The sequence below is a fragment of the Malaclemys terrapin genome, chromosome 23 (assembly GCF_027887155.1).
Source record: "Malaclemys terrapin pileata isolate rMalTer1 chromosome 23, rMalTer1.hap1, whole genome shotgun sequence".
In the NCBI taxonomy this organism is placed as follows: domain Eukaryota; kingdom Metazoa; phylum Chordata; order Testudines; family Emydidae; genus Malaclemys; species Malaclemys terrapin.
In genome coordinates, this window is record NC_071527.1 from 2,577,766 (window position 1) to 2,598,580 (window position 20,815).

The 20,815-nt window shown below is 59.2% G+C and overlaps 1 protein-coding gene across 3 annotated transcripts; it reads right to left on the reverse strand.

Moving 5' to 3' along the window:
• Positions 1–209: 209 nt before the first annotated feature.
• PAN2 (poly(A) specific ribonuclease subunit PAN2) lies at positions 210–20,475 on the reverse strand. Of its 3 annotated transcripts, none has more exons than XM_054012276.1 (26): positions 20,382–20,475; positions 17,451–17,751; positions 15,945–16,114; positions 15,485–15,605; positions 14,877–14,954; positions 13,758–14,025; positions 13,151–13,493; positions 12,308–12,404; positions 10,995–11,114; positions 10,308–10,427; positions 10,090–10,218; positions 9,620–9,819; positions 9,053–9,192; positions 8,671–8,774; positions 8,156–8,254; positions 7,507–7,583; positions 6,565–6,706; positions 5,935–6,072; positions 5,643–5,702; positions 4,540–4,630; positions 3,333–3,490; positions 2,979–3,122; positions 2,576–2,755; positions 2,167–2,260; positions 1,512–1,709; positions 210–1,221 (listed from the first exon to the last, which is right to left on the reverse strand). In XM_054012276.1, the coding sequence occupies exons 2-26, from the start codon at positions 17,730–17,732 to the stop codon at positions 1,187–1,189; spliced, it is 3,588 nt and encodes a 1,195-aa protein (XP_053868251.1). In that variant the 5' UTR covers positions 17,733–17,751; positions 20,382–20,475; the 3' UTR covers positions 210–1,186. The 3 variants fall into 3 exon arrangements, with proteins under 3 accessions (XP_053868251.1, XP_053868252.1, XP_053868253.1); XM_054012277.1 differs by lacking the exon at positions 20,382–20,475 and adding an exon at positions 19,072–19,124; XM_054012278.1 differs by lacking the exon at positions 210–1,221 and having other exon boundaries at positions 1,621–1,709; positions 2,178–2,260.
• Between the last annotated feature and the right edge of the window lie 340 nt (positions 20,476–20,815).

The window sequence follows — 20,815 nt, forward strand, 5'->3', positions numbered from 1 at the left end:
GTCCAGTGGCTGGCGCAGGATCCTGAGTTCAATTTCAGACTCCCAGCGGGACCTTGGGGGGATACGTGACCCCCCCCCCAACTCCCTCTGTCCAAGAGGGGGTAACACTGGAGCGGGAGAGCCCGGTAAAGCACTTTGGGATCAGCAGTGGGCAAAGGCCAGGGCAGAACCATCAACCAACGAGAAAGGAGGAGACAGGACCACAGGCAGATGCTGAAGGCACCGGCTGGCCACTTTATGAATTTGGTACATGCCAGAGATGGCCGAGCGCACCTCAGACCTCGCACAATACAGGGGGAGGGGGGAGTTAAAAAGACCAGAGGGTGCAAAGGGGACAGAGCCAGCTCTGGGGCGACTCCGCTGATCCCAGGGCCGAGTCCCAGCTGGGATCTACGCGTGATCCTGCCAGCCCAGCGTGGATGGAGCAGACCCTCACGCTGCTGCTCTGACTGGCTTCCTGGCACAGCCCGGCATCCCTACACGCCAGTGCCTCTTGGTGCTGATGCCGGGACAAGGCGAGTGCAGGGCGTCTTCGTCCTGCCACTCGTCCACTTGACATTCTCACCGGAGCGGGCACTGGGCTGCGGCCAGTCACAGTCCGGGAACTCGCCCAGCAGCTCCGGGAGAGTTTAGCCAGCCAGGCCTGCCTCAACAATGCACCCCCCAGTAAAGCAACAGGCTGGTAACGTGACAACACAGTGACACGCCCAATGGGGGGGGGGGGGGGCGCAAAGTAAATTCTGGAGGCCAATCCTCACCCCTCCCTGCTTCGCACAGCTTTTAGAGAAAATACCCAGGAGCCCAGGGGCTTGGCCGATGGCCCCGGGACGCATGTGGAAGTGCCGTGTGCACGTGCGATGGTGAAGGAGACGCACCCTCAGCTGTCCCTGCTTGGAAGGGCGACGGGGCGGCTGGCAGGAGATTGGGAGGCAGATGTGGCCCTCTGGAGCCATGCCAGCAGTGACTGACTGTGAAGCGGGATCCTGGCCAGCAGGTAGCTCGTGGTGCCCCCACAGCTAGGGCTGGGACAGGAGCAGGTGTCAGGGTCCCCAGGGCACGCCTGGCTCATCCCTTGTTTTGAAATCCACATTTGTTTTCTGTGTGATCTGCGGTCACGGACCGGTTGGGGCCCAGGGCTGAGCGGTAGCAGAGAACACGCAGGGGGACTGAGCGGGGTCTCGCCGGGTCAGAGCCCTATCACGGCCGGGAACACCGCAGCATCTGCCAGAGACACAAACACGCACGGGTCACCGAGGGGCTCGCGCCAGGCCCCACGCCCCAGCGCAGAACAGGAGCAGGGAGCTGCCGGGAGTCCCAGCCCGGTGTTCGGACCGAATCCAGGACTCTGGAGGGGAACAGCACGGAGCTGCTGCGAGAGGAGCAGAGCGTGTGGACACTTGTTGCCCACCGAGCGCTCAGGTTTGGTCTCGGCTCCGCGACGGAGGGAGACCTGCGAGCACAGGCGCTCCGGGGGTTCGCTCACTGCACACAGAGGAGGGGCAGCGCCTTACTTTTGGGACTGCTCTGGCTGTCTGGCTCGGGCACCTTCCAGTCCATCTTGCGGCCCTTCTCGTAGAGGCCCTTGAGCACCTTGCGGAAGTCGTCCGGCTCCGTGGCGTTCTTGCTCAGCTCCAGGTACTTCCTGTAGAGCTGCAGGGCCGTGCGGGCGTCCTCGATGCTGTCATGAGTCTCGCCCTGGATTTTCAGGTCTGGGGGATGCAGGGAGGGTTCCAGTCAGAGAGGGCACTACAGCCCCTGCCCCAACCCACACAACGGGATTTCCTCCCCGTTCTGCTGATGAATACAGGGGTCACTGTCCCTCAGTCCTGACTGGGAGCCCCCTGCTCCCATCCCCACACCAGCTCTGCTCATGGACTGAATCTCAACCCAAGCCCCTCCTGTCCTGGCCTCCCCACACACCACTCTACCGATGCCCTTCAATCCCGACTCGCAGCAGCAGCCCCCCTCCCCAGCGGTCCAGTCCCGAGCTCCAGACCAGCTCAGAGTTCCAAAAGCGGGGTGGGGCCGGAGGTGCTCTTCGTCTCTGAGCGACATCACAAGCAGCCAGTGCTGCCCTGTACCCGGGCGATGGGGCCGGCGTCCGTCTGGGGCTCCCGCGCAGCCCTGCCTGGCTGGGCCAATTGCGATCTAGGCGTTTCCACTAACCCAGGAAGTACCAGGCAAGGAAGCGCAGAGAAATCATCCTCTTCCTCGGCATGTGGAACAAATACACGGTGTCAATCACCTGGTCCTTGGGCACCTGGGGGAGCAGAGAGTGAGTGTCTGACCACCCAGAGTATACAGGTCTGGCTCCCCAATCCCACCCACACAGCCCACCCCCAACCTGTCCCCCATATGCCATCATCACCCTCCACCCTAGTCATCCACCCAAGACACAACTCCACCTCCCCTGGCAATCACACTGCCCAGTCCTTCACCCGTATCCCCTGGCCCCCTGGGTTCTGCGAGCACGCTCCCATGGGGGGAGAGGAAAACTCCACTCAGGAAGGGAACTGAAGGCGTGTTTGCTGCGGGGGCTGAGAAATGTCCCGGGCTTTTACAAAGGGACAGTCACCATGAGGTTGATGACCCGGAAGTCCTTCTGCAGCCCGTGGCCCACGAATTTCACCCCGACATCGATGAGGAAGCGCAACTTCAGGTAGGTGGACTTGAGTGTGGTGAGGTGCTTGGAGGAGATCTTGGCATCCAGGTCACCCGGCTTGATTCCCGAGTACTGGGTCAGGTAATCCACCACCTGCAAGGGGAGGGGCTGGTGATCACAGGCACGTGGGGGGGGTGCTGGTGATGGCTGGTGGGGAGAGGGCTGGTGATCACAGGCATGTGGGGGGGTGCTGGTGATGGCTGGTGGCGAGAGGGCCGGTTACTGCAGTGGGGGTGGGGGCAGTGAATTCCTGGTGGGGGGCAGGGAGCAGGCAGTGTCAGGGAGCCCCCTCGGCCAGGAAGCCCATGGCAGGTACCTGCTCCTGGGTGGAGATGTAGTCGTCGATGAAGGGAATCCCCTCATTGGGGCCCTGGCCTCGCACACACGTGATCCTGGCCACAGACATCTGGCTGGGCTTGATGGTGGACTTGGTGCCGTCGCTGCGCAGCTCGGCCTCTTCCTGCACAGGGTCAAAGGAGCCGTTGGCAGGGGAAGCCCCCCCAGCCCTCGCTGCCCCCTCCCTAGGGAGCCAGGCCTCAGCCATCGGGACTTCCCATGGTTCTGGCCATTGCTAGACCCCAGCAGAACGGCTCCGGACCCCACGGGCTCCATCTCTCGCCTGACCCCCCCCCAGCCAAACGCCAAGGTCCGTCCCGGCTGCGGCCTCTACCTCGTTAAGCGTGACGAACTCGGCGTCCAGTCCCACCAGGTCGCCCGCCTGGGGCATCTCGTTCAGCATGAGCGGGATGAAGGTGGCGTGGCACTTGCGCTGCTTGCGAGCCAGGGACGCCTCGGCCAGCAGCACGCTGGCCTCGATCGGGTTCTTGACTTGAAGGCAGTAGGGGAAAGGGGGGGAGAAGAGAGAACGCGACATCAGACGGGGCACTTGGCTGCTGGATTCACAGCAGAAGAGGCCAGGCTGGGATCCCACGTGCTGCCTGGCATTCGGGGCAGCTGGAGCACATGAAGGAGACAATGCCCTCCAGAGGGAAAGGGCCAGGGACCATCGTCCTCCATCCAAAAATCAGCGCCTATTTCTAAGGGGTCACACACACACGCTTCTGAGGGTGCCGAGGATACAGCCCTACCAGAGGGGGTGTGGAGCTGGGACCTAGATGGACAGAGAAATTCCAGCCGCCTTGCCTGTATGGCCCCAGCTGGGTCTCCTGCCCTTGCCCCACCATGTACCAGGGTGCACAGATGGAAAAGGCATCGGCGTCTATTGTAGCGAACCCAGCACGCAGGGCTTCGTGCCCAAGAGCGGGGGCCCAACCCACGCGGACAGGACAAGCGAGGCTCTTGGTGGGACGGCTCCCCCCAGGGGAGCCTTTAGAGACCCTTCTTTGTCTCTTGGCAGAAGCCGTTCTAGGGGATTGTTGAACACCTGAGAGAATGTGAAAACAACGGCGCTCCCCTGCAGCCAATGATGCTGATTTGCACCAGCGGAGGGTCTGGCCCCCTTCCCACCATTCTACTGCTTTGTTTGCTTCCTGTCTCTCATCTCACTGGGACGCTGGAGCTGGACTGGTCAGTTTCACTTCCTGGTTCTGGATTACCCCTAATGCCCTCTCGCTAGGGCGCAGTGGGGAGCTTGGGGCATGACACGGGGGTTGCCCCTAACCCGACTCCCCTCCACACACAAATCTTTAGCTCGAGGGAAGTGGTGCTTTAAACTGGATCTAGCTGGCTGGCCAGGCAGGGCACAGCTAGTACACAGCAGGGACACACTTACAGAGTATCCCCTTAACACAACCTCGCAGCTGGGCTGGCTCCAGTGGGGTAACCCGAGCTGAACGGGGCAGCGAAGACAAGCCCGGGGCGCCACAGGTGCAGCCCTGACGCGTAACACGCCCCCCGCCCTGCGCGCAGACACTCACTGGTCAGGTTGTACTTGGCGTGCAGGTTCCTTCGGGCGTAGTACAGGATGGCAGGCACCTTCCAGCTCATGTCAAACTGCACCGCCTCGCACTGCGACAGAGGGAGGGACGTGTGTACGGACAACTTGGGGGGCCTTGGCCTGGCAGGGGCTGAGCTCCGAGAAGGGCTTCCTCCCCCACACACCCCACAAAGCAGGACAGAGCAGAACTTAACGAGCTTTAAGCACCTGCATGCTACAAAGGATTCTATGAATGGAGGTGGGGGGGAGGGTTAAATCCAGCCCTCGTGCCAACAGGGGGCGCTCTCTGTCCCTGTCCCCGACACGTGCTCCCCCGCCCCGAATTCAGACCCCCAACCCGCTGCCACCTAGAAACACACAGTCCCATCACAGGTGTCACGCACCGCCCCCACCACCCATGTGGGCTACACAGGGGTCTAGGTTTCCTTTTGGCTCCCTTTCCCCAGCACCATGGGCGTCACCTCCATGGCGCCAGGACAGTCGTGGCCAGCTGGGAATGGGCAGATCTCATGCTGGGCAGCTGGAGACACGACAACTTACAGCCACGGGGGGCTGATGGCTGGTGGAAGCCCAAGTCTATGCCTGTCCCCTGCTGCTGCCGCCGCAGCCCCCCACCCCCTTCACAGCCCAGCAGTAGCAGTTGGTAAAACACGCAACCAGCTGCGTTGAGCACCAGCAGCCTCTCCCCGGCCGCTGCGGGCTGATCACGCTGCCTCTTCGGCACCCGGAGACCCAGGACTGGGCCTTAACCAGGATCTCCCGAGCGTTAGACCTGGCTTGGCCTAATAACAACTCCTAGCTCTTCTCCTCAGCAGATCTGAAAGCGGAGGTCAGGAGCGTTATTCCTGCTTCACAGATGGGGAAACTGAGGCCTGGAGCAGGGACGTGACTTGCCCAACGTCACCCGGCAGGTTAGGGGCAGAGCTGGGAAGAGAACCCAGGTACCCTGAGCCCCAGTCCAGTGCTCTGACCACTAGGCCACGCTGCCTCCCTGGCCAGGCCGTTCGCACGGTGCCACTAGAAGTGGTGCATCCTGAGGGTTGATTCTGATACTCGGGCTGCCCACGGAATGAGGCTCCTTACCTTGTCCACAGGCTCGATGAGGAAGTCATTGAAGAGATACCACTGCTGGTGCGTGACCCCCTGGGAGTGAGAGAGAGGCCGGGATGGTCTGTAACCTTGGTCATGCGCAGTATTTATTAGGCAAACACAGCAGCCACCCAGGGACCCGGGCACCATCCCCTCTGGAACACGGCCCCCTTCCTGAGACACTCATGGGAAAGAACCCAGCCAAGAGGGGGTTCCCCGGGGGGGCTGGGGTCCAAGTGGGCGGCAGCCTGGGAGAGAGGTGGGCTCGGTCTGCTCGCCAGCTCACCTCTTTCCTTTGGTGATACGTCTCCCCTACTTTGATGTGCCCCACCAGGCTGCCCCCGGTGCGGGAGTCCAGAATGTGGACAACGGTGGCCATCAGGTCGTACATGTACGTCGAGTCCTGGTCATCGGACGAGCTCAGCTGCAAGGAAGACCCCACCCCCGGCGGTTACATGAATCTGCTGAGAACTGGCTGACCAGGACACGGATGGACGCGGCTCAGGACACAGGAAGCCTGTGTGACGGGTCGAGGGAAATCACCTCGGCAGAGGCAGCTCCCACGGCCACGACACAAACCCGCAGAGCCTGGCAAAGCCAGAGCCACTCCCGACCGTGCCCAAGTCCTGCCATCAGCCAGTGGGGGCAAAGTGGTTCCCTGGCACCAGCAAAAGGTAACGCAGGCCTCCCCAGCTTTGCTCCCCAGCACGCAGGCCCCCGGCTAAGGGGGACCCGCTTCGGTGAGCGAGTTCCATCTCCACTCCAGCCTCAACATTCCAGGCGCTCCAACCCCCTCGTGCCGGGGGGAGCCCGCTGGCTCCCCATACAAGCGTGGCCACGGTCAGCAGTTCCTTCTCTCTGCCCTTGACCTCGCTGAACGGACTTTCGACCCCGGCGGAGCCAGGGAACCCGTTACCTCATCGCTTTCGTTCCAGCTGCAGACATCCAGCTCCTTGTTCTTGGTCAGTTTCATCCGGATGGAATGGGGAATCCAGATGTTCTTCAGCTCTTCGATGGAGGTGTATGAGTGCCCCGCCTCGGCGTTCCCCAGGTCCTTCCTGCCATGAAAGGACACAGGGAATTCCAGACCTTGAACACAGGAGGGAGGGGAGAGGCTCTGGGAGTTTTGGACACAGAGGGCCGGATCCCCAGCTGAGGTACATCGGCGTGGCGCCAGTGAAGTCCACAGAGCTGCACTGACTTATACCAGCTGAGGATCCGGTCCTGACCTCTTGGGAGAGAGGCTAGATGGTGCCAATCGAAGATGGTCAAAGCAACGGAGGAGGGTGATCACCAGGAAGCCTACTCTGCAAAAGACGGGGGGCGTGGAGGAGGCAGCAGGAGCTCTGCCTCTGGGCCAAATTCACCCCTGGTGTAACTCCACTGATGCCAGAGGGTGACTTCAGGGGAGATGGAAAGCCACGGTCCCGATGCTAATGGTCAGAAAGGATTACGGGGCACTTTTCCCTCAGTGTCTGGCCAAAGTCCAGTGGAGGTGAATGTTCACAACACAGCGTTACACAGGGCTTAAGCCTGCAAACATGAATTACATTCTACTCCCATAATTTCCTTGGGCAGATTCCTCACTTTGTGCGTTTCCCATACTGTTGGGTGGTGCTGCTCAGTGCCGTTAAGCAGCTGCTGCATCCCACCCCAGAGGTGGCTGCATTTCCGTGTGCATTGTTTGTGGTTCAGTTTGTAAAGCACTTTGGGATGTTAGGTGCTGTAGACAGGCAAGATGAAATCACTGTCAAATGGGAAAACAGCACCAAGTTCTCCGAGGCCATGGGAAGGATCCAGATGGCAAAACTTCTAAGATGGACAAAAGCCAATTCGTGCTCCGGCAGCAAGTACCTACCATTCTCCAAGAGAGATCTCTTTGCTCTTGGGGATTTCAAGGCCTCCTTTCGTCATCACTGTTTTTTTAAAGGCGTACTGGCAACAAAATACAGAGCAAAAGCATCAGCGCAGGAGCTGGGAGAGACGCTTGTGAAATGAATGTGTAGCTGGTGACAGCTGACTTTCGGAAAAGGACAGAGCCCCCAACATTAGTGGCACGGAGAAACAAAACATGGGAAATCATGCCAGACAGCCTCACGGCAGAGTAAAGAAGCGTGGGAACCATTTTTGTAATTTGAACCGAACTGAGACACAGATAACGCTCAGAGGTTGATCACCCACAAGCGGATCTTTCAAAGGTAACGAGGACAGGGTAGGAATAAGATTTATCGATCCTCGGAACGTTCACGTTGCTGAATAACGATCAAAGAAAATCCCTCTAAGGGTATGTCTGCCCGACAGCCACGGGAAGCGACGGCAGTTCGTGTCGACAGAGCCACAATTACTCAGGCAATTAGTCCGCGGTGCTACTTTGCCAGCTGAAAGCTCCTGCAGTCACACCAGTGACCGCCCTGTGGGCAAACTGCCAGCAGAGCTGGGCACAGAGTGACCCGAGGCTGTCAAGAGAACAGACCGGCCTGCACTCAACCAAACAACATTTCCCCTACCTCTGCCTGAGTCTTCCAGAAATCTGCCTCCTTGGAGCTGTTCACTTCGCAGTTAATGACTAAGACATCGGGCAAGCAGCGGATGTTCCGGGTTTGGACCTTTATTCGGACAGACAGAAAGAGGGCGGGTGGGTAAGGGGCATGGCCAGTGGCCCTGAAGGGAAGATGGGAACCAGACTAGTACTGCGGCCCTGTCTGTCAATTTCCTCTGCCCTCTAGGCTTCCTACTCCCTTGCAGGCGGATCAGTATTAGCCGTGTTCGCAGAGATGGAAACAGGCACGGAGCAGGGAAGCGACTTGCCCGAGGGCTGCAGTGCCAGGCTCAGAACTCAGCTCCCGGTCTAGCCGCTCCGGACTGCTCCCATCTAGTTCAGAGACAGGGCTTCCCCTGCTTCCCTTGGGAGATGATCGCCCAGACTAATGGAGCAGGGACTTTCGCCAGCTCCACCCCTGCCCAGCCGACGCCCGCAATGAAGGGGATACGCAGGCAGCGAGCGGCCATCTCCCAAACTCACCGTGGGCTGGTACTTCTCACAGTTCTCACACCAGGCCTGGGTGTTCTGCTCCAGACAGATGCTCCTCTTTAAGATCTGGGCGAACTCATAATCTTTGGTTTTATCTGAGGGCAGATGTGAGGGGAGGGGGGAACAATTTCATTTAATCAAAACAGGAATCCCCAGAGATTGAGTCCAGCTGTAAATTCGAGCCGCCAGACTCCGACAGCCATCTGCTAAAGGTGTGGCCCACCACGATGGGGGTTAAAAGTCCCCCTCGGTTTCCTGAACCCAAGGAAGATTGAGCCAGCATCAGCTGCGCCCTGGTTTACAAGGCGCAAGGTAGCCGCCATCCCCTCCTCGCCCCGCTCCCCCCAGCCCTCTCCGCGCCCCCCGCGCTTACCGTTGCTCTCGGGGTAGGAGAGGGTGAAGAGCAGCGTGGAGGAGACTCGCACAGTCTCCTTGCCACAGCGGCACATGCTGCAGTTCTCCACCTCGCAGCTGAAGAGCTGCCCGATGACCGAGTCCCCCGAAGACCCAAAGCTGCCGGAGCAAACGAAGCACGTCCGGGTCAGCAGGGGTGGGGCTGATAACGCGGGAGCCTTTCACGGCCTGGCAGGGCGAGAGCGCGGCACTAGGCCCCCACGCGCCCTTCCTGGCCTGGGCACTTGAAGGTGGCAGCTGCCGACAGGATCCTGGGAACCCCAAAGGAGTGGGAGCAGGTATGGAGCTGACTCAGTGGTAGCTCTCGGTGGTGCCACTGCCAGTCACCCCCCTGGGCAGGGGTGACAAACAGGACAGGGGTTAGTGAACAGGCTGGGTCAGACCCCTGGTGGCGTGGGCCCATCTCCGGCTCTGTGCCCGGGATCAGACCAGCACGGGCTGTGGGAGAGCCAGCACCGTGCCCAGCTCCCGCAGACAGCTCCCACTCCTAGCCCAGCAAGCAGCGGGTGCCGGGGGGAGGGGTCACCTGCTGCCAACACCCCGATAGGCCTGCGGTCCCTCCTGCTCCTGGGTCTCCTGGTGAAGCTGAGTCAGGATGAAGCGGTTCCAGCTCTGGATCAGCCGGCCCAGGTTCACTTTGCCCGTGGCCTCATCAGAGTCGGCCAGGATCAGCCCCAGGGCGGACGCCTCTGGGATGGTGCGGAAGGCACGCAGGAAGTTGCTTCCCTGGGGGAGGGGAAGGATTGGAGCATTGGAGCGGGGGGGGGGGGGGGGGAGGACCAGAGAAATGGCATTACCCAAATTCCGCATGGTGCCAAGTGCCCCCCCCCGGGATCTCATCTGCCAGCAAAGCGAGATGCTGCCGGCGGCTTCACCTGAGTCCCTGCCCTCAAGGCAGGGCGGTGCAGCCCCAAGTCAGACTTCCAAGACCCTGTTCAAGAAGCACCCCTCCCCTTCCCCAACAGCCCTGGTGCTTGGCATCTGCGCCCCACATACCTGGCACGGGTCCCCCCGGGACAAGTCCAGCATGTGGAAGAGAAAGCCCAGTTCACAGCCCAGGCAGAACTCCTTCTGGCACAGGTGGTTCTGGACCAGGCAGCGGACGGGCTCCAGGAAATACAGCACCTGGGGAGGCGGCGGCAGGGCAAGTGAGCGGGGTGCGCTGGAAGGCTGCAGCAAGCCCTGGCAGGGGAGAGGCTGGGTGCCGGGCTCACCTGGATCATGCAGTTGCAGTAGGCGTTGGGAATGTGGGGCTCCAGGCCAGCAAACAGGGTCTTGTTGTAATGTTTGAAGTCAAAGTCCTCCAGGCCCAGCTTAGAGTACTTGATTGTGACCTGGACAGAGGAGGAAATCCTCAGAAACGAGGGAAAACCTTGGCCCTGAGCTAGTCAATTGCACCAACACACAATCGCCTGTACAAGCACTTGTGTGTGGGAGAGCACTCAGTGAATACACAAGCATTGACACGAGCACACCCCAATACACGAGCACTCGCAATCAGAAGCGATGCTAATACATCACTAGTCAGACCCGCGGGGTGGTCAGTGCGAACCGCCCCCAGGCACTCGGCACCGCTCAGGATCAAACCACGAGTGAGAAATGCTGGCTCCAGCCCACTCTTTTACCCTCCTGTCTGGAGGGGGACCTGCTTTCTGTATAGGCACCTGGGACACCAAGGGATCTTGGGGGCGGGGGGGGGGGGGGGGGGAAGCTGGGCCACCCCACTGGGTGGCATGGGCTGGAGGCTGCCTCTCCAGGTTGTTCCCACATGACCCTTGGGGCACCAGCTCTGCTCTACCCTAACCTGGCTGATCCTTCCTGTGACAGCTCATTACAGCTTCACCTGGCCCCTCCGCTCCCTCGGAGCCCCAAGCCCCGCTGGCAGACGTTACGAGTCAGACCTTCCTGTATTTCTTTGCCACCATGTAGAGGTGAGGTTCCTCTTCCCGGCCGATTGGGGATTCGAGGACCTGGCTGAAACTGTCGAACTCGTTGTCCAGCTCTTTCAGCCGATACGGGATCTGAGGGAGGCAGGAAGGAAAAGGGACAGAGCAGCTTAATGCTGAGGCCGAGCGTGTCCGGAGCAAGCAACCACCAACACAAACAATGCATGGCCTTGCCCAGCCCCCCCAGCTGGGTCTGGGGCCCAGATCAACCAGGAATAAAGCAAAAAAGGGAAAGGACACGTCCCTTCACCTCTGCCAAAGCTGCCTCCTTCCTCCTCTTATTCGTTACAACGCTTGGTGCTTTTTTAAATGGTTATGGAACTGCTGGTGCAGACAACACAGATCCGTGGTCTGCCAAGGGTTGGTTTAGGGCAGTGGTCCCCAACGCGGTGCCTGCCGGGGCATCTATCTGCACCCGCGTACCGGCCGGCGGACAAGCATCCGCCGAAATGCCACCAAAAAGCGGCAACGTCAAGAGGCGTCACCGCCGAAAGGCCGCTGAAAATCAGCAGCATTTCGGCGGCAAAGCCGCTTGACACTGCCGCTTCTCGGCGGCATTTCGGCGGCTGCTTGTCCGCCGGCCACAGTCCTCGGTGGCTCGTCGTCTGCCGCCCGCCAGACAAAAAAGGTTGGAGACCACTGGTTTAGGGGAACCCCTGGCACTGGGGTCCTCAGACTTTTTCATAGTATGGAGCAGATAATAACTGAGCCCAGAACTGCCCTGGGTATTCTCTCCCCCCCCTTAGAGGCCAGCTGACCCTGTTACATTGCAGAAGAAAACCATCATGTACCAAGAAAAAAGAACAGGAGTACTTGTGGCACCTTGGAGACTAACAAATGTATTTGAGCATAAGCTTTCGTAGGCTGTGCCCAAATAAATTTGTTTGTCTCTAAGGTGCCACAAGGACTCCTGTTCTTCTTGCGGATACAGACTAACACGGCTGCTACTCAGAAACCATCATGTACCAGTCACCGATGTTACGGCCAGAAAGGACCTTAGATCACCTCGTCAGAGCCCCTGTAGAGCCCAGGATGCAGCACTTCGCCCAGCATCGAGCCCAGTAACTTGTTTCAAATCCCATTCCACATTAACACCTCACCCGCCACTGAAACGCAGCCCCCTCTGGGGTGAAACACAGCAGCCGTTCAAACAACGCTCAGCAACAGGACACGAGTTCTGTTGCTGTCAGCTGGGCACGTCCCCACGGAGGTCTCCCAAGCTGGCAGAGAGAGCTCAGTACTTCACCCGCACCCACGCGTCCGCACACCTGGTTCCGGAGCTTGGTCCTTGGGTTTGGCGCGTAGCCGATGAAGCCCACTTTCTTCATGGTGCGCAGGATCTCGGGGTCTACAGGCGGGGCCCGCCTACAAAACACAGCACAACTCAAAGACCAGCCAGAGGTTGACAGCCCTGGTCACTCGCGTCCTGGATTTGCTCACAGAACTGAGAAAGCAGCTGCACGAACTTCTACCCCAGACACTGGCTCCCACCTCCCCAGCCAAAGTGATGACAGGACTGTTCCCTGGAAGGCATTCTATGGCCAAGGCCAGCCAGGGGGCTAACAGGTAAGGGTTTGTGCCCCGGCGAATCGCCACCAGACCGCCAAGTGGAGCATGGCGTTTCACTTACTGCAGCTGCCTCTGGGGTGGAACTCAGCAGCTGACTGCACAGCCATTTAGGACAGGGCCAAAGGAGAATACTAAAGCCGGTCAACTGGGGAAGGGGATATTTAGATACACAGAATGTAATTACCTAAATTGGAATTTGACCAGGAAGCCGAGGGCAACACCCAGATTCTTGAGGAAGTGCCGTGGGATTTCCCATGACCACAAGCAACCAGGACCTCAGAATTACAACTCCTCAGCGCAGAAGGCTGGGGCACTGGTCCGGTACTGACTCCGGAGGGAATGTCTCCTGTTGGATCGTCAGTACCACTTCCTGAAGCACCCTACTCTTTCCCCTTCAGTACCTGACCCGGCCCAATGCTGCCTGGCTCAGGAGAGCTAAAGGGAACCAAGTCTGAGGTGGCAGGGCTACCGTCCGGGGGAGCTCTGTGCTGTATGGTTCACAGGTTAGTTACATGCTCTTTGCAAGAGCCCCGGTGAGTTACCTGGGCGCAGGGGCGGAGTTGGCAGCAGGCCAGTCTGACAGCAGCGTCTCGCTGGTCAGCGGCACGGGGATCAGAGAAAGGGGCATGAGGTCCTGGTTCCAGTCCAGGTGAGGCAGGGTGTCTACCATGCAGGGCAGGGCAAAGTCGGTCTCCCGGGAGTAGGCATTGAAGGTGACCTCGGGCGAGTCGGCCCAGAGGTGGACGCAGCCCTCCGAGTCACCGAACACCATGGCCTGCTTGCTGGCTGACACGTCAAAGGTCATGATCAGCTGCCCCACCGTGTTGACGTGGAAGATGTCAGCGGGGTTGGCAAGGCCCGTGGGCTCGCAGAACTGGCACTGCCCTGATGGGAAGAGCAGAGAGGCTTCAGGGAGGGAGTCGGGCCACAGCGCAGAACTCCCAGCAAACCTCACACCAATAAGGCCCCACACCGGCTTCCATCCGGAGATCTGGACCAGACACACAAAGACCCCTTCCCGGAGCACTGCAAGACACTCCGCTGAGCTGCCACACAAGGGCTGAGTCAGACCTTGCTGGATTCAAACCTGTGGTTTCACAGGATCCGGACTAAACCCAAGAGCTAGGGAGCCCAAGGCGAACCGCCTACCTGTCTGGGAGATGATGGCCAGCCGGGAGGTGTAGGTGGGGATGAACTTGAGGAAGAGGGGGTCCACGTGGACCTGCAGCGGGGTGATAGCCCGCATCATGCGCAGGTCATACACCTTCAGGAAGCGGTCGCAGGCCAGGCCGTTCATGCGGCTGGAGAAGCCGCACGTCACCAGCAGGTTGCCGTGGACGTCGAAATCCGACAGGCTGCCCGAGTAGGCGTCGAACTCGTGCTCCGCCGCGAAGGTGCGCAGATCCCGCAGGGACACCTGGGGGTGGCACCGAGGAAGCACCGGTAACAGGAACAGAGGCAGGGGGAGATCACAGGGGGACAAACAGGAGAGGGAGGAAGGAAGGGCTAGTTGTTAGAGCAATAGCATAGGACTTGGGAGACTGGGGTTAGAGTTCCTTGATCCACCCCAGACTTCCTGGGCTTGTGTAACCATGGGCAAGTCCCTTAGCCTCTCTGTGTCCATCTGCACCACAGGGAGCAGGGCCTATCTCATAGAACTGGAAGGGACCCCAAAAGGTCATCGAGTCCAGCCCCCTGCCTTCACTAGCAGAACCAAGTACTGATTTTGCCCCAGATCCATAAGTGGCCCCTCAAGGATTGAACTCACAACCCTGGGTTTAGCAGGCCAATGCTCAAACCCCTGAGCTATCCCTGGCCCTGTGAGGACATTACAGCGATGGGGGCAGATCAGCACCCAAGACAAACTGAATACATGGGAACGTCCATGATTGTCTGGTGCGGGAGCAGGGCTCGGACTCAACATCTCAGCCCTCTCTCCACCACCAGCTGCTGCCCCCCACCAGAGGTGGCTGGAAGGCCACTGTGTGAAGTGCTTTGGTGCCCTTCAGGGGGAGCGGTGCCAGAGAAACACTCACTCCTCATGAGCTGCCAGCCTAGGCAGGTGTACGGCCCCGAGCGGCTGAGGGGAGACAGCACTTTGTTATGCCAGAGCTGGACACGCAGCCCTAGAAGGGAACTCCTGGGTCAGCGAGTCCGGACCTCCTATGGCAGGCAGCCCCGTTCTATCATCCTGTCCACAGACGGCTTGAGCGCCTATGTCAGAGCCCCGGGAGAGGACTTGACAGGCAGGAGCAGGGCTGAGGGTACCTTCCCTGTCGTGTGTCCGCAGAAGAAGAAGCGGTTGGACTGCCTCAGGATGGTGACGCCGGGCACCTCCACGGTGTACTGGAAAGGAAAGGGTGAAGAGAGGAGAAGATACTCGCCCGCAGTGGAGACAGCAGCCAGCCTCCGGGGCTGTGAACTGGCAAGAAACCAGAGCCTCGTCCCAGCCCAGGGGGAAGGCAGCGGGAACTAGTGGTTAAAGCTGGGGACAGAGCTCCTAGGTTCTAGTCCTCCCTCTGTCACAGAGCCCTCTCTGTACCTCAGTTTCCCCTGCTGTTTAATGGGGCTAGCACTCCTTCTTCATTAACCAGCCTGCACACAGGGGTCAGGGATCTGCTGACAAAGGGTCGTTGAGGGGTTCTAGCCCAGCAGCAGTCTCTGCATTAGCAGGAGGCATGTGGAACCCCTCCCCGCTGCCTCTCTGGGACAAGCTGAATACATCAGAATAGGGGTCAGAGAGACCTCTCCCTGCTATACCCCCCCAAGGGGCGCCAGGCACCTGCCTCTGCCACCCTAGCCCATGGGAGGCCAAGGTGCTCAGTACCCCTCAGGATCAGGCCTACAAACAGAGGCTGACCCAAGGCCGTTGGTACCTTCTGAGTCTCCTGGACGGTGTTGAGGTCGATCTCGATCACGTGGTTCTGGAGCCCCCCGATCAGCAGGGTACTCCTGTCTGTCAGCAGCAGGCTGTGCACGTCCTCGCTCTCATCCATGCTGACGCAAAGGGAGAGAGAGCAAACACTCATTCTCCTGCTCGGCTCGGGCCTCCCTCCCCTCCTCAGACACACTCTGCTTCGCGCACCTCCCCCCAGCAGGCCCCCCACAGCACAGACTCGATCCGAGTCGGTTCGGCTCCGGATCGGGTCAGTGTTGATATGGGAGCTGCAGGAGTTCCTAGGTGCCCATGTCACATCACCGTTAGCAGCCTCCTCGTGTAGGCCAAGGACTGAATGGGGCTCCCTCCTCGGCCTAGGGAGGATCCCCACAGTGCCAGCGTGAGGCTTTCCTTCTCTGTCAGCACAGCCAGGCTGTCGCCCTGGGGAGGAAACTCACAGGTAGTCGAAGATGATCAGGCCTCCCCGGGACATGTACTTGAGGTTCGTCTTGGTGAGGAAGAGCACGCCGTTCTCCAGGCTCTGGATCTGACGGATGTCGTCGCTGGTGCTCACCTGGAAGGAGGAATAGCGCTCCAGGGCCGGGCCGAAGAACGAGGTGGCGTGACCCTGAAATGAAGCGGAGAGGAAAGGCCGGCCTGGGGTGGATTCTTCAACACGCTCCATCACCTCATCAGCCTCGCGCTAACACAATGCAGTTTGACGCCACCGATTCATAGAGTCCAAAGCAAGACGGGCCCACTGTGACCAGTGAGTCTGAGCTCCCGGCTAGCACAGGCCACAGGACTGCCCTGAACCAATTCCTCTCTGAACCAGAGCACACGTTTTAGAACAACATCCAACCCGGATTTCAAAATTGCCAGGGATGGAGACTCCATCACGACCCTTGGTGAATTGGTCCAGTGGATAGTTACCCTCCCTGTTCAGAATGTGTGCATTCCTGTCTAGCTGCAGCTTCCAGACGCTGGCTTGCCTTAGACCACTGTCTGCCCGCCTGAAGAGCCCATCATCAAATATTTTTTCCCCACCTAGGTACTTACAGACTGTGATCGAGTCACCCCTTTACACAATGCACCCGACCCTCAGCCGCTGCAGCGGCAGGGACGTTACAATGAGAAAGTGGGCAGAGGACGTGTGAACTGTGGGTACCGGAGGGGTGCCAGGGAAAGGGAAAAGGAGTGGAACTCTCTGGTAGAAGGGTGCGTACAAGGATGGGCACTCAGCCACGTTCTAATTAAAGGGGATGAAGAATGGGTGAGGCAGGTGGACTAGCCCAGACTGCTGCTGCCACACTGGGGAAATGTCACCGTCCTGGAGAGGAGGCTGGCTGGAGTCAGCAGGGCCGAGGGAACGACTGGGGGATGGCACGCAGATAGGGCCAAGGCTATAAATCAGATATTTAAATGACCAGGGGCACCACAGAAAGTCAGACGAGATGACGGAACGGGGCTGAGGGACAGAGGGAGGATAAAATGGTCTGTTGCAGGACCGCAGGGAGGTGGGATGGACCAATGCTGTGTCATGGTACGGCAGGGAGGAAGGGCTACCAGACTAGACGGAGCACTGGTCTATTCTTGTGCAAAGATTCTTACGATGGGGTGACCTGCACTAGCAGGGGACTGGATTCAATGAGGTCCCTTCCAGTCCTACGTCCCACGTTCTACTCCAGTATCCAGACAGGGAGTCTCATCTGTCTCACTAGTTCATTCACTCACCGTGCGCCAAATGTAGGGAGAAAAGATTAGCCCCTCTGTTTTGTGTCTCACACCCTCGCCTTTATCCCCAAATCCCAGAAGAATCCTTCAGTCATTTCCCTCATTGGAAAATGGCCCAAGACAAAAACCTTACAGCCCATAAAATCAGAGCATACAAGTGACTAATCCAAACCACTGTAACCCCTTTCCCCAAGGCTGCTCTGCCACAGGGAACCCCAAGCGCCACCTACCCCGTGGTTCCCCACCCAGAGCATCTCTTCGTGCAGATCGAAATGGGAGACGGAGACGGGTACCCCCACCTCAGAGACCACGGTGTGCAGCTCTGAGTACATGCCCTCCATGATGTGCACCGACTCTGGCACCGGGATGCCGTCCAACGGCACTCCCTCCGGATCCAGCTCCACATTCTGCAGCAGGGCGGGGTTGAGGTGAGGGTCCAAGACTGGATCCAGGGCCGGGTGGAGAGCGGGCGCATACTCCGCAAGGGCAGGGTCGAGACCTTCAAAATTCATGGTGAAACTGGATGTCTCCCTTTAAAACAACGGGCAAATCAGAAACACGAAGGCCCCTGTGTGCTTAGCAATGAATATCTACCCCTGAGGGCATTCTGCGCCAAAAATTGAGAATTCTGCGCCAAAAAATTAAAAATTCTGCGCCCAATATTTTAAGATTCTGCAAAATTCTGCCAATTTTGTCAAATAAATGTGGAGGCTCCAGCATGGCCTTGGGGAGCACAGGCGACTGGCTGCACAGAGATGGGAGATCACCCTGCAGCTCCTCCCCGCCCCCAGGACACGGACTCAGCGATACGGCTGCACCCAACCCTGACACAGTGCAAGGACTAGGCCTGGCCCAGAAACACCCCAGGGCCCTGCCCCTACGTGCCAGGTGCGCCAGGTGTGGGTGGGCAGGCAGGCTCAGCAAAGCAGGATCCAAGTGTGGAGGGGCGTAGTGTTGGGCGAGGATCCAGGTGTGGGGCAATCTGGGTGCAGGGGTAATGGGACTCTGCAGGGAGGGTCCAGGTGAAGGTGGCTGGGGCTCAGCAGGGGGTGGGGTCTGGGTGTGTGGGGGATAGAGCTCGGCAGGGGGGTCTGGGTGTGGGGAGCTCAGTGAGGGGTCCAGATGCTGGAGGAGTGGGGCTCAGTGGGTTGGGGATCCAGGTGCAGCTGGTTGGGGCTCAGTAGGGTGGGGATCCGGATGCGGGTGGCTCATCAGGGTGGTCCAGGTGCAGGGAGAGTGGAGCTCATCCGGGGGGGGTTCTGGGTGCGAGGGGGCTGAGGCTCAGCGGGAGGTTCTGGGTATGAGAGGGTCTGGATGCACAGGGATTGGATGGATGGGGGAGCAACTCCCTGTACAGAGATCCTTCCCCCTGCAGCTCAGGAGCGATGGGTGCAGGAAGCATGGGGGAGGGTGGAGTTTGCAGCGTTTCCTACAGCCGGGGGAGAAATCTGGGGATGGGTCTGACACGGCTCCGGATGCCGTGCAGGAGAAGAGGAAGTGCCATCTTCCCCAGCCCAGCCAGGACTAGCAGCTGAGCCCAGTGCACGGTAAGAGCCACCAGCCGGGCCTTCCCCAGTCCTGCCCCCTGCCTCACAGTGATGTACCTCTCTGCCGGCTGCCCTGGGCACCTAAAACATACTGCTGGGGAGGATCGCATGGCCGCTCTTTTGGCTTCCCTGTGCTTCCCATCAGAAAGTCATTTTTCTGCAGGAAAGCAAAGAAACCTGCGGGGGACATAAATTCTGCGCCTGTGCAGTGGCGCAGAATTCCCCCAGGAATAAATATAGCATTATGGGCATTAGATCAGAAAAGGCCTATGAGAGCTCTAGAAAGGGTAGGTATTTAGCTCACCTCTAATATGAAATCTATGAGCTACGGATGATGACACGTCCCTTAGCAAGGGGTTCTTTGCCCTTCTGTCAGTAAGCACACAGAGTGCTCTGGGGAAGGTGTATTCAGTTCTGTGCTGAGATGGAGGAGAGGCAGCTAGGCCCTTAGCACAATCAAGGGTAACCTGAACTTCTGTTGGGCCCGTTCCACCCCAGCCATGACTCCTCCTCCCCACCATATCCCCTCCCTCCTCTGGCCTAAATCCACTCTACAATGGCCCCTGGACTCAGCGCTGCTGCAGAGATCGTGCCAAGGTTGGTTTGTGCCTGGCACAGGGGCTGTCCGTGCCAGGGGTATCGCCAAGATGCCTTTGTCCCAGTGGGCCACAGCACAATACTGAATCTGGCTCTTTGACAGACACCAGAGGACCTCGCTTAGACGTTGGCAGACCTTGTAACAATAACAAGTTGCTGCATTGAACTCAGAACAGCCCAGTGACTACAGCAGAGGAGCTGGAGTCAGTTGGGAAAGGCTGGACAGCAGACATGGGCAGCGACTGCTTCCTGACCCTGGAGAGGGAGTGGATCAGAGCCTGAAGCATGTGACCTGATTCCCCTGACTGGAGCACAAGCAGCTGGCAATGCTGCTCCAGCCACACGCACAAGCCTCTTCTGCAAAGGTGCATTTGGTTCCCAGGCCTCGTCAGTACTTGGTCCCTCTGCTGAGGCTGGCGGCGAGGATGCAGGGTAATTATAACATGGCCACCTGCCTGCTGAGAACCAACCCCACGCTGCCCATTCCACGTCAGCTCCCCTACCCTTCCTCAACAGGCCACAGACCTGCCAGGCTCAACCCTACCTTTGGACGCTGAAAGGGGCTTATAACCCAGTCCTGAAATCTCAGTTACAAATGTGGCGGTGGAGAAGAGTGATTCTTACCCAGAAGTCTCTGCTCATTTACCCAGAATCCTGCTTCTGCAGCCAAGTTACCCACAACCCTCTGCCTGGGAGCGGCATTACCCAGAATCCTCTGCTCTGCGGCCAAGTTACCCACAAACCTCTGCCTGAGGGCTACATTACCCAGAATCCTCTGCTCTGCGGCCAAGTTACCCACAACCCTCTGCCTGGGAGCGGCATTACCCAGAATCCTCTGCTCTGCGACCAAGTTACCCACAAACCTCTGCTCAGTGGGGTACATTACCCAGAATCCTCTGCTCCATGGCTAAGATACCTACAACCCTCTGTCTGGGGGGTACGTTACCCAGAATCCTCTGCGGCCAAGTTACCCACAGCCCTCTACCGGGGGGGCCCCCCCCGCTGGGAGGATGTTACCCAGAATCCTCTGCGGTGGCGGGTAAATGACCCCGGTTCTCTCTCTCCCTCAGCAGCCGCCGCCACCGGTCGCTGCGCCCCCCGCCCGGGCCGGAGCCGCAGCCGCGTCCCATCCCCCCGCCGCCGCCATGGCAACTTCCAGCCCCTCTGGCTCCGCCCGCTCAACCACTCCTCAGGCGAAGGGTTTCCCCCGCCTGGCAGGCGCCGCTACCAATGAGAGGGCACGCTCAGGGGCGAGGGCCAATCAGAGAGAGGCGGAGGCGGGAATAGCAGGTTCGTGCAGCCCGTGCAAGCTTGGTAGAGAGAACAGGACGGGAAGGCGGAGGGGACAGAAAGAGTCGAGCCCCTCGATTTACGTCTGCGAGTCTGATAAGACTTAAAGGGCCAACAGCACCGAGAATTTCTTAAAGGGTCAACAGCACCTAGAATTTCTT

Bases quoted from the DNA above. Each gene is read 5' to 3' on its own strand.
- PAN2 (XM_054012276.1), bottom strand. From the start codon at position 17,732: ATGAATTTTGAAGGTCTCGACCCTGCCCTTGCGGAGTATGCGCCCGCT. The intron at 8,775-9,052 runs GTAAGCGCGGGG...ATCTGCCCTCAG, and splicing joins CTCCTACCCCGAGAGCAACG to ATAAAACCAAAGATTATGAG. The intron at 8,255-8,670 runs GTGAGTTTGGGA...GTCCGAATAAAG, and splicing joins GTGAGAAGTACCAGCCCACG to GTCCAAACCCGGAACATCCG.